Source organism: Anopheles coluzzii, chromosome 3 (genome assembly GCF_943734685.1).
Source record: "Anopheles coluzzii chromosome 3, AcolN3, whole genome shotgun sequence".
Taxonomy (NCBI): domain Eukaryota; kingdom Metazoa; phylum Arthropoda; class Insecta; order Diptera; family Culicidae; genus Anopheles; species Anopheles coluzzii.
In genome coordinates, this window is record NC_064671.1 from 70,630,053 (window position 1) to 70,647,344 (window position 17,292).

Here is a 17,292-nt window from a genome sequence, read left to right on the forward strand (position 1 = left end):
AACACAATCCGGACTACGCTCGCCGCACACGAGCTTACAATGTATGCGAAGCTGGCGGTGGTCAAAACCACCTGTAATCAAACCACCACTACGGCCATGGTGGGTGGCAACATGAACATCATACTCACTACACTCACCCACTACACCCACAGGCCCATATGCCACGTCTTGCAGATCGATGGGAACGGATAATTCGGGCCTGCAACTAAACTGTAACAATGACATTAAAACGACCAATATTGCTTAAATTGGCATGTACCGTTCTCCGCTCTCCATCAACGATATTTTACACACACACACGTGATGCCAATAAGACGGTGTCTGAGTTTGCTTTGGAAATTGGATCGAGCATTCCTATTGGAAGCGGTAGCAAAGTGACCGAAGCGGGACGAAACTTACCGGCTGCTCGTGCCTCCTTGCAGGCATCGTACATGTCCTGCTTAATCTCGGGATTGTCATCTGCGATTGTCTCGCCGACCGTTACGAACCGCTCCACCGCCAGGTTCACCGCCTGGCCGACCCGTCCAATGGCGCGCATTTTCTGCTCCGATGTGTGATGCTGCTGCTCCGAACGATGCTGCACTAGGGTTGAGATCTGTGAGGTGGATGATATGGACGGAAAGAAAAGCGTCACAATGTAATGCAGTTCTGTACGAGCGGCGTGTTGAAAACGTTTGAAACATTTCACATGAAGCTGCACGAACCAGCAACATCTACAAGCGGTGAACGTAAGCAACAGTTTACGCTAAGAAGGCACGCTTTGGTCTCCAAGCATAAACGGTACTAAACAATAAGCTATTTAAAGGAAAATAAAGATAAGTGTTTATTGTGTTACATTTTAATGATAAAAACGTCCATTAAATTATTCGGAAAACTATAATTAACTACAATATTACTTATTTCAACAAGTGTATGTGATCTAATCGAATGAATTTGCAGATTCTCATAATATTTGATTCCAGCTCAAAAACAAATACAACATTCGTCTCAAGGCTAATAATGTTCAAATCAGGCCATCGAATGATTCCTTTCCTACTGCTAGATCTGCCCTTGATTATGCCATATATTCGGAGCTATAGCTTTGCTGTGCCATAGCAATGAGCTGAAATTAGCCTTGCCACTCGCTTGCACAAGCTTAAGAAAATTGACCTTATTCTGAGACACGAGCCAAGCTGCACAAGCAGCTCGAGTGCAAATCTAATTAAGTGCAAATTGAGACAACTGTTTGCCAATGTCGCCCAACATTCATTATCCCGAAGATAATATCAATTGTAATACAATTTATGGTCTACTTTTCACTACAATAGTTCGAGCTATTTTGGTAATTGTTGTGCGAAAATTGCTTAAAAAAGACAAGACAAGACATTGCAAGACAAATCAATCAATTGATAAAGTGTTTTTATTACCTAAGTGTAAACGAATTCAATATAACATTTACTTGCGATCAGTACCTTTTCCACTTAACTAGTAACTAAATTTAATCCATAAGAGCGTTGTGCATTATGTATCGCAAAGCTCCTTTTACTCATTCCTCAGCCTTTCCTTGAGACATCAATTTAAAATTTTAGAACCTTCCGTTATCCTCACCATACAATAAATAAATTATTTGAAAGGCGCTATGATTTTTATTTACATTCAATTGTAAACCAACATATTCCACCGTATGGGATCGAATCAGCCATCCTGCCAGAAAGCCAGCCAGAGTGGAAATATAATCATGGGAACCCAAGCTCGATGTCCTTTTTTTCCACCCCGCTCAATGCAAGACACATGTTTTCCCGCGGCGCTCAATCGACACGGCGTCGCCGAGTGGAAACGAGAGCCACACACCCTTTCCCCGTTTGCTTTACGAGTGGTGCATTATTTATGGCGGTTGGTCCAACCGGGTTGGTCGGGCGTCCCCGTCGCTCGTAAACTGGAAATTATTAGTATTCTACCCCGTTACCTTAGCACGTGCTACGGGATACAGCAGTCAATACGAGTCGATCGTAACTCGCCGCATTCGGTACAATACGAAAATGGCGTATGGTCGGTAAATAGAGCGCGAGATAGGAATACTAACGATACGATTTGAACGAACAAAGCCAAACGGTGCCTTTGATTTGAAAAACCAAGCATGATTTGTTCGGGCAAAGTCTTTACAGAAAACTTTCCACATTAATACAAAGAATCGAATCCACTGCCACTGTTCGGATAAATCGGTCTGTGTGAGATTCGATCCGAACAGAAACGCTTAATGGCTGTAAATAGCGCTACCCGCCCAATTGCCATTTAATAAAGTGATCCATTCCGCTCGCAAAATACGCTGGCTGGGACGAAGGCTTTTAATGGCGAAGTTTTACTATGTTGTTAATGATAGCCATTCGCTTGTTGGCCAGTTGTTCTTGTTGTTGTTGTTGTTGCCATTTCGCGGCCAATCCCCCGGGGAGTATTGCAGTTCCGATTTTTTTCCCCCGCTGAAAACCAGTACAAGAAGAACAAGACCGACGAAACCGACATTGTTCCGAACGGTCCCGATCGACAGTAAATCAATTTCCGAACAAAGCAGCACTAAACTGGCTGCTGCTGCTGCTGCTGGAAAATTGACAGCAATTTTTATGAGCTAAACAGCCATAAAAGGCCAACCATCGGGTTGTTCGGAGGAAGAAACTTTTGCCCTGCAAATCGGGGAGGCAACCAGCAAAAATCGCTCGATCGAAAGTTACCGCTGCTCGGACGCAGCAGCAGCAACAACCAAAAAGTGCTCCCGTTCGGACGGCGGGTGAAAAATTGTGTAACATTCACGCCAGTCAGCCAGTCGTCGGTTTTGCTGGTACGCGATTCACCCGTGTCAGCACTTTTTGACAGGATGCTCATCCGCCAACGGAGCTTTCCGGCTGAGACCGCCCGGTCCAGCATTAGAGAGAGTAATTCAGGATTATTGCTAAATAAGGTTTCACACGATCCAACAGAACAGGGTAGCAGCAGCAAAAAAAGAAAGAAACACGTCCAACTCCACATTCCATAAATCACCTTCCCACGCGATTTTCATCCCGGGGCTTTAGAAATCCCACCGCCCTACGCTTCTAAAACCATTACTAACGTTCGACAAATTTGAACTGGCGCGGTAAAGTGCCTTCGCGAAGCCATCGGAAGCCCGTGCCCGTGGGCGGGGTGCGCTTTATCCGTAGCAAATTTTGCATACCATTTTTCCTGTGTGATCCACCACGCGTCCCGCTTCCCGAACGAGCGCTCCAAACGAATCTTGTTGCGTTCCGTCCGTGCCTAGAACCGTGCTTAACTTTCCTTCCCCTTACAGCACAGAGTATGTGTGTGTGTCAGGGTGAATGTTTCATCTATGTTTCGACAAAGCTTCAACCAATCAGCCGCTCCACAGAGGGACAGAGCCCGTCGACTAGGAACGCCGGGAGACGTTTAAGACGGTTCTGGCCTTTTGATGAGCGAGCGGGCGTCGAAACTTTGAAGCGAATTGAACTTTTCTCTTGTCGTGTGTTGCGGTTGATTTAAACTTTGACGTCTACAATTTCTTCGGAGGGATCCGACACCCGCTCAACCGGGCGCGTTGAATATTAATCATCAAAGTTCGCTCCGCTCAAAAGGCGGGCATAGTATTTGAACAGGTTACATCGTACCTTTTCAAACGGTGTGGGTGTGTGCTCTTGTTCGATAGCGTCTTGATAAGATAAACCATTCCCCTTCTTTTTTGTACTGTAATTATATGTGCACGTAAAAGTTTCTTCATTTCACACAAAAAAGTACATTTTATTACACGAACTCATCGTGTGCTTAAGAAATGCCCTTAAAGTACGCATTTGCCTTCTTTTCATTTCAAAGCTCCAAACTGGTAAAAACATTAACCCGTGTACACTTTTTACGGTTTGGCTTTTACATTCAACACAGCTCTACCTATTCTGTACTCACCTTGAATGTATTTTTTGTTTTGCGCAAGTCAAAGAAAGTAAGGAATTATTTGTGAAACGTGGGCTTCTTTTTTAAACTGCACACTTTTTACCCAACAAATAAATGTTGATTTGTTGAGGTACTTTTGGGAAGGATCAGAGGACTTTCATTTCTAATGCTTCTTTCATCTTCATGGCGCTTAGCGCTACCTACACACGGTAACAGAAGAAATTGTATTCAAATGAAGAATCAAGGAATAATGCTTTTTTTTGCAACTTTTTAATATAAAATACAACCACAAAGTCCATCAACAAACTCGGCAAATGCGTCCGAACCGACAGAAGAAATATAAATAAAGTCTTCCGATAAAAAGGCTTGAGTAACAAAATAATCGATTAAATATGCATTAAAATATTTGCCAGAAAGCCGTTGCAGCAAACTTTTGGTTACAATAAGACAGCTGAAGAAATAAATTTATTAATTTAATATAAAATTAAAAACAGCTTATTAATGGTAGGAACAAGTCCCCGCTGGTGGCTGAGCACTGCAATCGCCCGCTCGCATGAACACACTCAACTCTGCTCTAGAAAGAGCAGTTCAATAAACACATGAACACAAGGCAGCTTAGCAGCACTGACAACATCAACACTGGCTGGCTGCTGCAAGACGCAAAACCCCACTCGCCCAGTAGTATTGGTTATCTGCCGCGCTGTAAACAACATTCACTCCACAATCCGGCGGCGAACCACTTGTAATAATTATCTCCGCTTTATTGTGCAACGGGCTTGCTTACCGAAAAGACGTGTGCTTGTGCGTCACAGTGTGCTCTCAACATGTTGTTCCCTTGGGAATGGTTAGTTTTGTCTGTATTGTTGTCAAACTTTAAGGTGATTTATCGCAAGTGATTGTGTATTGGGAATCATATTAAACTGCATCTCTCTTCCTGCAGTACTGCATGGGTGTGGTGGAACCCGTTCTAATCGTGCACGGTGGAGCAGGGACCGTTTCGGAAGATCGTATACCGGGCAAACTGCGCGGTGTCACACTGGCGGCCAAGGTCGGCTACCAAGTGCTGGCCCGCAATGGCACGGTGGTGGAAGCGGTCGAGCAAGCCGTGCGCATCATGGAGGCGGATCGGTTCTTCAACGCCGGCTACGGAGCGGCCCTCAACATCGAGGGAGACGTCGAACTGGACGCCAGCATAATGGACGGTGCAACGAAGGCCACCGGCAGCCTGAGCGGCCTGCGCGATCTGCTTCACCCGATCTCGCTGGCCCGTGACGTAATGGAACGCTCCGGCCATAACTTCCTCATCGGAGACGGATTGGTTTCCTTCGCGCTGGACCGTGGCTTTCGCTTTCTGGAGCCCCCGGGACAGCTGGTCACCCAGTACTCAATGGATGCCCTCGAGGAGTGGAAAGCATCCGACCAAAGCTACCGCTCGGGCGAAGGTGGTACGGTCGGTGCGGTAGCGATCGATGCAAATGGCAACATTGCAGCGGCTACCTCGACCGGCGGTGTCACAGGCAAGCGGGTCGGACGCGTCGGAGACACGCCTATCATTGGGTCCGGGACGTACGCCGATAACGGGTTGGGCGGTGTGTCACTCACAGGCGATGGCGATATCATCATGAAAGTATGCCTCGCGTACGATGTGCTGCGGACGGCTCAGCTGACCGACCGCGCGCTGCAACCGGTCGCCGACGAGCTGCTGGACGCGATGAGCGCCGCGCTCGGCGGTACGGCCGGACTGGTGGCGCTGGACCGGGCGGGCAATGTAGCTGTCGCACACAACTCGCTGCACATGTCGTGGGCTTATCAACGGGGCGATACGGTAGCGTACGGGGCGAGCAAGGAAGATTTCAACCTGATGCCTGCCACTGACACCCCGTTCGATCCACTCCCGGGAGGGATGTGATTTGGAAGATTGTTGGAACAATAAAGCCGATAAGTGCGACAAGACAAAACAAACGCGAAACGGGTCGAACGCTTTCTTCTTTACTCGAGATACACAGAAAACAGACAATTGAATTAAAGATGAAACGCAAGAACGGGGAACGGGGAGTAAAATTTTAATATGGCAATTTATTTCACCTTCCACTTCATTCCTTCATTATCTTGTCCGCGCACGACGACGTTTTCGCTTCGTCAAAACCACACAAAAATGGTGCATTTAATTTCATTCATCTTTCACCGCAACAAACGCGCGATCGCAAGGGACTGATAAAAAACAGATTTATTCTCCCTTTTGTGTGTGTGTGTGCGAGCGCGCCATCTTGTACCGTGTCCGTGGTTCTTCTTCTTTTTCTTCTTCTTCTTCTGCCAGACACCGTCTTAAACTCAAAATAATGAGGCGAAAAGCTAATGCTGAAATAAGCTGACCGTTAATTTTATCAAGATTAAGCGCCATTAATCTTGCTGCCGGTGCCGGTGCAGAAGAAATTTCGCCGGGCGCTGGGAAAAATGAGCATCCGAAACATAGAGAGAGAAAAAAACAATAAGCCGCCAATTCCAGCACTGTACACCCACGCAGCATTATGACAGCGGGGTCCTGTTAATGGGAATTCTAGAGCTTTTCCTTAACGCATTTTACTTTCTGGATCTTTTTGGAACGGTCTTTTTCTTTTTGGAACGGTTGGAATTATAAATTATAGAATCATAACCTATTAAACACTATTTTAATCGTGGATTTACATACATTTTATCATTTGCTTAATTTTTAATAATAATCTTGAGCTCTTTCTAATCAGTAATCTGTTCAAATTTAAGGCTCATGATCATCTGTTCTTGGTTTAAAGACTAATAACTATACATGGAAATCAGCTAATGGGGTCCTTCACGATTCTAGTCAGTTTTTTGTATGGAGTTTGGCAGTTGGAGGCTGGAATCATGTAAACACTCCATAACACTCCACACATAAAACTAGCCTGCAATTTTCAGTCTAGATTATTCTAGCCTCAAAGCTAGAATTAGATTCGAGTACCTGCTCGAAAAAATGGCAAAACAAGGTGGTGCTTACTAGTAGTGGGAGCTTGGAATCGAACCTACCCGATTCCAATTCCGCGTTCGGAATCAATTCCGGAGCCGATTCCGATGCTGGAATCGATTCCGATTCCGGAGTCGATTCCGGAGCCGATTCCGGAGTTGGTTCCGGAGCCGATTTCGGAGTTGAATCCGGAGCCGATTCCGGAGTTGAATCCGGAGCCGATTCCGGAGTCGACTCAGAAATCGATTCCAGGATCGGAATCGGCTCCATAATCAGAATCGTCTCCGGAATCGGAATCGACCTGGGAATCGCAATTTGATCCGGTAACGGAATCAGGCTTGGCTCCAGAAATGGAATGGTTTGAATTGAAATAAGAACTGTGGGAAGCGAAATAAGTTCGGGAATCTCCATGTGAATAGATCATTTACAAGTAAATTTTGATTCTTTGCCGCTATCAACACATAGCATCATTGGACCCAAACGCCTATTCCTAAGAAGATGCCGAAACCGACTCCGTTTCGAAGCCAATTCCGATTCCGGAGTCAATTCCGATGTCGGAGCCGATTTTGATTCTGGAGCCAATTCCCGAACTGATTCCGATTCCGCAGCTAATTCTGATTCCGGAGCCAAATCCGATTCCGGATCCGATTCCGATTCAGGAGCCGATTCCAATTCTGGAGCCAATTCCGTTTCCGGACCCAATTCCGGAACCAATCCCGGAGCCAATTCCGATTCCTGAGCCGATTCCGGAACCAATTACGGAGCCGATTCCGGAAACTGATTCCGGACATACCATCCGGAATCGATTCCAGAAAACTTCGGAGCTAGCCGGAATCGATTCCGACGAAATTGTCATTTTTCCCATCACTAGTGCTTCCATTTATCCCAAGGTGTATTAATTAGATCCGGTGATGGAATCTAGAATCAAAGTGTATGTAGTACAGGTGATCTCATACTATGTTTTTATAACCAAATTTGAATATCACTTTTTGACTTTTGGTCAAACAAAAAGTGGTGGCTTGACGAATACACAAAACACTCTTAAAAACTTCATTTAGAAACAGAAGCGATAAAAATAAGCATTATAAATACATACACCTGGGGTTAAGCCCACCTTTATATTATCGATGCCCACCTGTCAGCAGAAGCGATGTTTTGTGTGTACGCAAGCAGATAAAAAGGGAGAAAAACCGCGGAAACGGGTCATTGCGGTCGAAAATACATACGAACGAAGATACGAAGAAAATAAAGGAAAAAACTAATTTTTTGGCGCACCTTAAGTGCCAGCCTAAAGAATATACTTTGTTTTCGATTTTAGTTAGAGCGGCAGTTTCTAACACCCACTTAGCTAGCTGCTCGAAAACTGCTATACGATGCAAACAGCTGACAGGCTGAAATTTCAACCTACGAACTTAGAACGGAAAGGATTCTAATAATTGAATTTGGCATCTCTTATATCAATTCATGTCTGATCTAGTTTAATTGGCATTTCCCTGTGGATTCATCTATTAGTGAACGAGATTCAGTACGAATAAAATGCTACAAATGAACACATTTCGGTTATTCAGAAATTAAAAAAAAACTAACTCATTTAAAATTCCCTTATTTCAAATCTATTGTCGCTTACAAATTCTATCCAAACACTGAGAAATAATCTACATAAATACTTGGAAGATTCTTGCAACCCACCGTTCTATGAGCGTCGTAAAAGTATGCCATTTACCATACCATTAATCTGGTAAACTCCTATCACGTACCATTTTATTTCTTTGCCATCCAAAGCTGAAAGATATATCGCACACCATCAAGCGTTGGCGATTCATTATTTTTGCTGCGCGAATTATTATTCCCTTGCAAAAAAGCAATCACAAACGCAAACAAAAACAAAATATTCTTTCCACCGACACACTTGGACAGCAACCGAAAGTCGTCACAAAAACAAAACCATTTCCTTGTATCGCTCGCACGGTAACAAATGGTGCCGGAAAAATTCCAATTAGGTGCAGGAAAATCCGATGAACCCAGGGGCCCGAAGGTGCCACCGTGCTGGTGCGCGTGGTTGATAGTAATAGTGACCAAAACGGCCAAGCCAAAGTTGTCCCCGCCAGCCCATGCGAAAGGTGTTGCAAAACGCCCCCATATTAAACGGGATCGTTCTCCGGTATAGCTGCTGTGCTGTGACCAGGTGCTCCGGGGTGCTCCACACGGAAGCGGCATTTATCAGCCTGTCCCCAAAAACCGCAAAACATCAACACCCACAGAGCCACACACCTCCACACGCCTAGAGAGTGCGTTTCGCAATGTGCGGTGGGCGGACGGTGCTAGTCAACAGCGCGGCGCGTTAGTGGAGTATCCGGCAAATGGCTTCCATAAATCTCGCAAAAAGCTGTACGCAAACCCGAATGCCATCGCCGACCATGTGTGTGTGAGTGAGTATGTGTGGAGTGGTTTCATCCTTCCCGGGGAGTGTGTTGGAGGACGCCTAGAAGGTAGCAAAACGGCCCTTAGGCCCTTGCTCAGGTGGAAACTGATAAAAGTCGATAAATTTGCCACAGATACACATCACTGCCCGCCTGCCCACACACACACATACATACATCAAGTGGAGCCATGTTACATGTGCCTTACGATGACCGCCTTGGTTTGAGAGCTTTCGCAGGACGCTATTGAAAGACAGCTAAGCGAGCAACCAAACGGACAGACAGAATCACACCTGATCTAGTTTTAATGGCCTTTCCCTGTGGATTAATATTTTAGTGAACGAGATTCATTACGAGTAAAATGCTACAAATGAACATAAATCAGTTAAAAGAAACTTCATCAAAACAATCATGCAGTATGTACACTAGTAATAATCATGCAATAAATGAATCTCCTCAAACGCCTTACATGCAGTTTTGTTTTCTTGTGTTAAAGTTTGTTATATTACCTGCCCCGGACAACCGTAAGTAGCGGCCATGGTATGCTATCGAAGCGTCGGTAGTGCGGAAGCTAGGATGCCGGAGACATTGGACAGAACCGAACGTCTCCGTTTCCTGTTGCCAGTCAGTGGAACGCAAAAGCAATGCTTACTGTTCGTGTGCTGTCGTCTGCTGGTTTTCAAACTTTCACTATTTTGCTGTTGTTGTTTTTATGTTATTTTGTTATCATTTGCACAACAAAATCTAGATTATGGAAAGAATACACATACAGACTTAAGATAATAGAATAGCATTTTCTCATTTACACTTTGAGCTAAAGCACTTTGAAGCACGGTTGAAGTTTGTTACATTTCAAGAAGCAGTGTTTATGATCAATACACAAAAGACTAAATTAAGAAACGAAGTTGATAGCTAATAGATCCATTCAATGTTCTTCTTTTCTCGCTGCAATTTTTTTTTCTGTTGTTAATCAAAACGACAGAAAATAAAACAGCTCTAAATTTCTTTCCTGTATTGCAAAGAGCAACTTTTCAAATAAATAAACCTTTCTCAAACACAATCCACCATGCCCCCAATTAGCTATTGCTGAGCCCGCTCCTCATTCATAGCGCAGAAAGCACAACCTCCATTTGCAGCACAAAGCATCTTTAGAAATTATTTTTCCCTCTCTCTCTTTCTTCTGTTTACACACCACACACAGAAACACCTTTCGCACGAGCACCACGATTGGAAAGCAGACTGCCGGGCGTACACTAATGGGTGCAACATTAACTGTACTGCCACTGCACTTACAGTTGCTTCCGGCAGGGTGCTCTGCGCAACACAACAATGCCCGACTGTGCCATAAGTAAGTAAGCAAAAGGCTGTGCGTGGAAGGACAAACCTGGGAAGTAGTGAAGGGCGTACAGCGCCAACATCCATTTGGCGCTTGCATCAGCCGGCTGGATGCTTTTATGCATCTCCTTAATCTCAAGGCTATCAAGGGTGAGCTGGACGGTACCGTACCGGAAGGTAGCATTAAGAAAATGGCGCACGGTCCTGGCAATATGCTTTGTTTCCATTAGGATTTATTGCACCCTTTTGTATTTTTATTTTGCAATTCGTTGTTGCTAGCGACGAGCGAGAAGCGAGAATTGCATTAAGTGTGCAGCATGAGCTGAAGTTGCACTTAAAATAAGACTTTCAAAATAGTTCAACTCTCTGTTAAACAAATCCCAATATCCTACTTTTTATGCAAACAGAACATAGTAATAGACCTCGAAATGTCTATAGTAAATACCGCATTCATGAAGCTGCCATAAAATATGATCAAACGATACAATTCTGCTGCTATTACGTTTCCCTCTTCCGCCATTGCTTTGCACAATGCTAATTCCCGGCTTCCCTCTGAAATTATTTCCCCCTCCAAAGCCTCTCTTCCCAACTTCTCAGCTCCAGCAGATGATAAATTGATTCGGTGCTGATTCGAATTCGTTACCATGTTCCCATCCATCCTCCTACCGAGCCCGTACTCGTACGTACCACTTCCTGGCTAGTTAATGGAAAAGTTCATCACAATTCTGCCATTTTGGTCGGATCGGAAGGATGGGGGAGCTCATCTCTCGTCCCCGGCATCGTCACGCATCGTTACATCCTAATCTCGCCCCCAAAAGACTCGCTCGCTATTCAGCTCGAGTGACTCCATCAATACGGGCACGGAATCGAAAGATTACCTTACCGAGCCAGAGTGCCATCGAAAAGTTCTGCTGGGAATTGAAACGAAGGTAGCTTCGGATAAAAAAAGCAACAGTATCGCTCCAACACACACACACACATAACTCTCGAGCAAACTTCAATCTCTGTCGCAGGCTTTTGCCGCACCGAGCACGTTGGCCGCATCGTCTTGCTCATCGTTTCTCATCATTTGCCGCCAGCCTGTGGGCCGCAGAGATCGTCACCGAGGGAAGCATTCAATATGAAAGCATTTTCTTCTTCTTCTTCCCCCTCTCGTGCTTCGTTCTTCGCTCTTACTAAAGCTTTTCGAATTCATTAAAAATACATTTTCGCAAACTCCCACCCAAAAGCGATTACCGTTAATGGTTGGTGGAGATTTTCTTCGCGCTGGTAAAGAAAATAATAACAGTTTCCATTCGCTACGCTTTCGGTGAGAGAAAAGCTTCACCAGCCAGCCACCAGCTGCAGGTGGGCTAGACACCCCTAGGCGCATGCTGTTAGTTGGAAAGAAAGAAACTGGTGGGAAGAAAAGAAGAACAGAGAAACGAAAACAAACGCTCAAAATCCTGCCGTACCTGGCAAAAGGACATCCCGAGCTAGAGTGGAAAAGATTCCCCGAAGAGATAATAGGGACAGAACTTTTCCTTAAAACAATTTTCTTTCACTGCCACTTGGTTCGGGGGGGGGGGGGGGGGGTGTTGTCTTTCGAACTGCCCCGGGGAGGCGCTAGCCGGCTGCACCGACTGCGTTCGCTTAACTGCGTCCCAAGATGGTAGACGGGTGATAAATTAGATAGCCGCTCCAGTCGGTCCTTCATCCTACCACCGGGACCACGGTCATTTGCTTGTGCTTGATGCAAAGTGTTATTTTTCGATCAATTTCCTTCGCTCGTTGACTGTGGTGTGCAGTTTATAGGGTTGTTCGTAGAGAACACCCACCACCACTAGGGGACGTTTGATTTCAGCAACCATTCGAGCACGAAGCTGCCCTTTTCTTTCGCTTGCCGGTTTGTTGTCCCCAGTGTTTCCCGGATAACGACTTCACTTTCCGCCTCTTTCGCCCGACTTACTTCGCGTGCAGACGCCCAGCCGTTTTATTATCTCTGGTTTGATTAACCACTCGGATGCTTTGCAACGAGCTGAATCCTGTGGTGTTGTAGATAAAAGTTTGCCCTCCAGCTCCAACTGTGCCGTCGCCAGTGCCCGAGCTGTCACACGAGATCATACTCAAGCGAGAAGGATTAACAGAAATCGCCCCAGGCAGGCAGCATGTCTTACCTCGTCCTGCTCCATTGGCTGCTGCTGTTGCTTTCTACAGTACACACAATCAAAGTGCTGTCAATGGAGTTGAAGCCTTGTTTAATGAAGTTTTACTTCCTTCCCCCTTTTGCTTCGTGAGGGCAGCAGCACGTAGATTCACTCCGCAAACCAGAAGCGCAAATTACCCGGGGGACTAATTGCGAAGACTGCCACGCGGGCAACGGGACAAGCCAACGGGACAGGCCGTAAATTTTAACGATCACTTGATGGGTGTGTTCAATGATGTGATCGAACATGATCTCGTTATAATTAACTACACCATTATGGACATAACGACGATTTGATTCCGGGGGAAAATGGGGTACGAGCGGGCCGGTTGGCTAATTTCCCCTTGCCAATCTTTGTTTATGCTCCATTTGGGGGCCACATTCCCGGAAAAGGGTGTTGAAGATGAAGAGCTTTCTAGAATGCCGGTGCGCCGGGTTTTGCTTGGAATCAGTTACATTCCATCTACAACAAGTACTACAACCGCTTTGCGGTGCCTCTTGGCGCGTCTTCCTGACAGGAGGCGCACTTTGAAGAGCGTCCCCGGAGCTCTTACCGTTCCTGGAACTGTGCGGGAAAGTTCCAGCGCTGTTTCTGTTTTGCGACTGTGCAAGTGAGATCCACGTTGATGACAGTGATGTCTTTTGATCCGTGTTTTGGACAGCTTCAGTTGGTAAGACGTCTACAAACATGTTTGTAGTACATTAGTATTCTCAAAGATCCTAGGCTCTAACAACTTGGACACTGAAATTGGCCTTCCAAGAAGAAAGTTCAAGGTTTTGTTGAACAATCGTAGCTCCAAGAATCATCACAAATATCACAAATTGTACAAAAGTGTGTAGGTTCTTTGACATTTTTGATATCAGTAATTGATTTCTACAACAAAAAATACATCACAAGTTCACACTTCAGACTTTTGCATTCAATTTGTTTCAATGACACAATTTCTTAGTAAAAAAGGGCACAAAAAAAATCACATACAAGATCAGTCCAATTCCGTAGAACACGTCGCCAAAATACTAATCCTTCCATCCACATGTTAACAAACGTCAAGGTCTTCCTCGTCCTTGTAATATCAACACACACACACACACACGCTGATCACGTCAGCAGTTTCAGTGGCCGTGGACTAAACGCGCAGTCCTTAGATGCTGACCGTGCTGCGATTCATCCCGATCCACTCCCTTCCCTTGGCATCGCTGGACAAAAAACGAACGCTGGCTCGTCCTCCGATTTCGCCGAAACGATGTCGTTAGAACTTTTCCTGCGTGCGTAAATTCTGTAAGTGAATAAACAGTGTACCACCCAGTGTCGCTTCCTTCTTTTGCACCGTTCCTGCGCACAGATAAAAAAGCTTCACAACACCGGAGCAGCAATAGCAGCACAAAAAATGGCCTCCCAGGAGGAGACAAAAAGTTGTTATTCCACTCCACCAGCGGCTCCTGAGGGCACCGCATTTCCATTGTGTCGTGTGCCTTCCCCTTTTTTTCTCCGAGTAACAGTGTATTATTTTTTGCACCACTGAGTATGTGGCCTTGTTGGCAGAGAGTCAGTACCGCCTTTCTTTCGGAGAATAGAATAAAAAAACCCAAATTCCTCCTCCCAGCAGTAGTAAGGAAACAAACAAATGTTACACTAGCACACCAATCCGCCAAGCACAAGGAGACAGCAAGGACACTGGGAGCTGTGTGGCTGTGGCGCCAGTGTCTGGGCTCAGTATCCACCCCTCCCATGCCTCCCTGGGAACAACGCAATGTGCCCACCGACCGTCGGGGGATTCTAAAGCACTCCCTTTTCCTGTTGCGCTCACAGATACATATTAGCAAGCCCTTTTTATGTTTACTCCCCTTCCATGCATGGGTCGAATTCTTCCTCGAATCCCGATTGTGAAGTTCTCACGCTTTGCACAGGAGACGGAATTATTTCTCCCCTTTCAGCACTGCCGGACCTGCGCTGCCTTCAGTCGAATGATTTCGTTTTCGCACCGCTGACAGTGCGTTACGAAACGGGAACGGAATGCAAAGCAGCTTACAAAGGCAGCATCACAACAGGACGGTGAACAAACCGGGCTGGCACGGACAAGTCACTGCCAGCGCCACAGTGTGGCACGGTGGGGCAAAGCATAACTGAGCATGACAGCATCAGTTCCCTGGCTGCCCCGCCGGTTGTCTGCGATGGCCTGCGGAGGCCACAAAGCACCCGGCGCGCCAGCACTGGGAAGCTTTAATAATTCAAGGCCCTCGGTGCCCCCGGGCGGCATTGCGATCACGTGTTACACCACGTGTTGGAAGCCAGCAATCCGGGGAGAAGCTGCTGAGTTTTTGCCATTTCCCAGTGCGCTTCGCTTGCTGGACCTCCAGCTTGTCTCAAGCGCGTTTGATATGGGTCCGGCTGGATTTTATATTCGTTTCGCCTTTCGGCAAAGGCTTCCCCGCTAAAATCCCCCTTAGGGAGAGTGTGTGTGTGTATTGCGGGGGTGTTGGGTTTTATTTGCGTTTTTTCCTCTCCTTTTTTTGTTTTAGTCATTCGTCCGTAACTTCTCAACGGCCGGCTGGACAAACGAGAATTTCCACTGCTGCACAGACTGAGACTGAGCTAGAGAGAGCGGAAAATGAAGGCAAAATTAGATGACATAAGAATTAGATACCTTCATCCGCAAAAGGGGCAGAATAAGATAAACTATCACCGTTGAGCTCCCCGTTGCCAGTGGAGGGTAAAGCGGAAAAACTATAAGCAAAGAATTTCTCACGATGTTGCAATCGCCAGAATGCTCTTGGACAAGAATAAATAACAGAACAGCCTAAGTGGGGCGTTTTATTTGTCCACTGTCACCCAAGAGTGGCCACACACACACACACTCACACACAGAAGGGCGTTTTATTGGGAGCTATAGAAACAAATTTCTGGCACTTGTGCCACAAGATTCACTTGAACCCTGTGAAGATGTGTCATAAAAATCTGTATCTCCAAACACGACGACTGGGGTCTTCTGGGCAGAACAGCAAATGGATGATAAGACACCGATGCCTTTTTACTCAGCCATGCAGACAAATCTTCTGCTATTTAGATCCTTTTTCATCATCCCCAACAGTCGTCAGGTTTAATTTGAATTTCTTTGTATCCTTTCTTCCCAGTATCTCCTTAACCTGCGAACAAGGCGTAAGTCGTTCTTTTGCACCGAAATTCCCCATTTTTATTGCCGTCTGCATTCTTGAAGGGAAACTTAATGAAAGCGTCTCGAAAAGAAGGATTCTATTGAAAATACCAACGCTGCTGTACGTGAGATCCTTTACATGAAAGACGCAGAACGAAAGTAGTTGTTCCATCTCATTGACCATGCTCGCTTGTAACTAGTTCTAGCAACCAACCAACAAGCATCATAAAACCCAACCCAGCTCCCCTTCGCTTACGCAAGTAAGCTAAAAACGACTTGCTTGTTTTATAATCTCCTTTCCAACAACAACAACAAAAAACATATGCTACATCTTTTATGTGCACACTAACAGCGTGTTTGCAGTAAAATGTCTTTTGGCAGGGTTTTCCCCGTTTTTGCCTTGCACGCGGCAGTGTGCACGCCGGCCAAATGTAGCCAGCTGGTGCCAACGGATTTACTGCAGTGGTCGGAGGCGGTTACATAGACAAGGCTTGGCTCCCCGTAAACACAATTTAATTGTTGATTTTTGGCTCCCAAATCTCCACACCCGCACCGCTGTGTAGGTGATGAAGCAGCAAATAAACCAAACGGTCTGAGCCTACACATGGTGCTCTCGTTCCTGCATGGAACGCTCTTGGAAGAGTTTCAAGAAGATATGGTTTTGAATATTTCACAACTACCCTGGCTGGCGTAAATGCTGCATTGTAGACTGACAACACAGCATAGTACAATCTCTAGCGCTCTTGCAAAAACCGAAACCGACATTCTCAAACATAAACTATCTCCTACATGATCCATCATGGCGATGGTGTACGTTTTGCGATAGTACAAACAACTGTCCAGCAATGCCACAGTTTCATTTCCGCCCTGCTGCACTCCTTTCACTCGTCATAGCTACTTTTTACTGCTGCCCTTATTTTGAGCCACAGTAACACAGTTTCGGGCCTTGCAGCACCGCAGCTACGGTGACAGTTGACTTCCCTGAGCATAGTTTCCAGATGAAAGAAAGATTCGATCGATTGTAGCTCGGGTTTACGGTGATTTCTGTGCGCACTGCAGATGATGTCTAAACTCATAAACAATGTGCCAGAACTCTTGCATGCGGAACAGGAAAATTCATGCGCTTGGTTAGGTTCTGTTCACCTAATTTGAGCATGTTTTACATATGGAAAGACAAACGACTGCATCTTGCTGTGCAATTTCTTGTCGTCCAAGTATATGGACTGCATGTAAAAAGGAGTGAAATAAATATAAAATTCTAAACTCCCTCAAATGCCACAAACCTTCCTTCATTTTCCCAATAGGACATAAAAT

At 45.7% G+C, this 17,292-nt stretch overlaps 2 protein-coding genes across 7 annotated transcripts in view; one reads left to right on the plus strand and one right to left on the minus strand.

Annotated features, from left to right (window-relative positions):
* LOC120955635 (alpha-catulin) overlaps positions 1-17,292 on the minus strand; it is a 72,880-nt gene that overhangs the window by 28,198 nt on the left and 27,390 nt on the right. For 4 of the 6 annotated variants that reach the window (XM_040376679.2, XM_049610358.1, XM_049610356.1 and 1 more), the window contains exon 2: positions 400-595. In XM_040376679.2, the coding sequence (XP_040232613.2) occupies positions 400-595 (196 nt within the window). Of the gene's footprint in view, positions 1-399; positions 596-9,815; positions 10,051-17,292 lie in introns of all 6 variants that reach the window. The other 2 variants (XM_049610359.1, XM_049610360.1) reach the window with 1 other exon arrangement.
* LOC120955636 (probable isoaspartyl peptidase/L-asparaginase GA20639) lies at positions 4,627-5,878 on the plus strand. Its single transcript, XM_040376682.2, has 2 exons — positions 4,627-4,787; positions 4,850-5,878. Exons 1-2 carry the CDS (start codon positions 4,734-4,736, stop codon positions 5,816-5,818), a joined length of 1,023 nt encoding a protein of 340 aa, XP_040232616.2. The 5' UTR covers positions 4,627-4,733; the 3' UTR covers positions 5,819-5,878.

Bases quoted from the DNA above. Each gene is read 5' to 3' on its own strand.
- LOC120955636 (XM_040376682.2), top strand. From the start codon at position 4,734: ATGTTGTTCCCTTGGGAATGGTTAGTTTTGTCTGTATTGTTGTCAAAC. The intron at 4,788-4,849 runs GTGATTTATCGC...CTCTTCCTGCAG, and splicing joins TATTGTTGTCAAACTTTAAG to TACTGCATGGGTGTGGTGGA.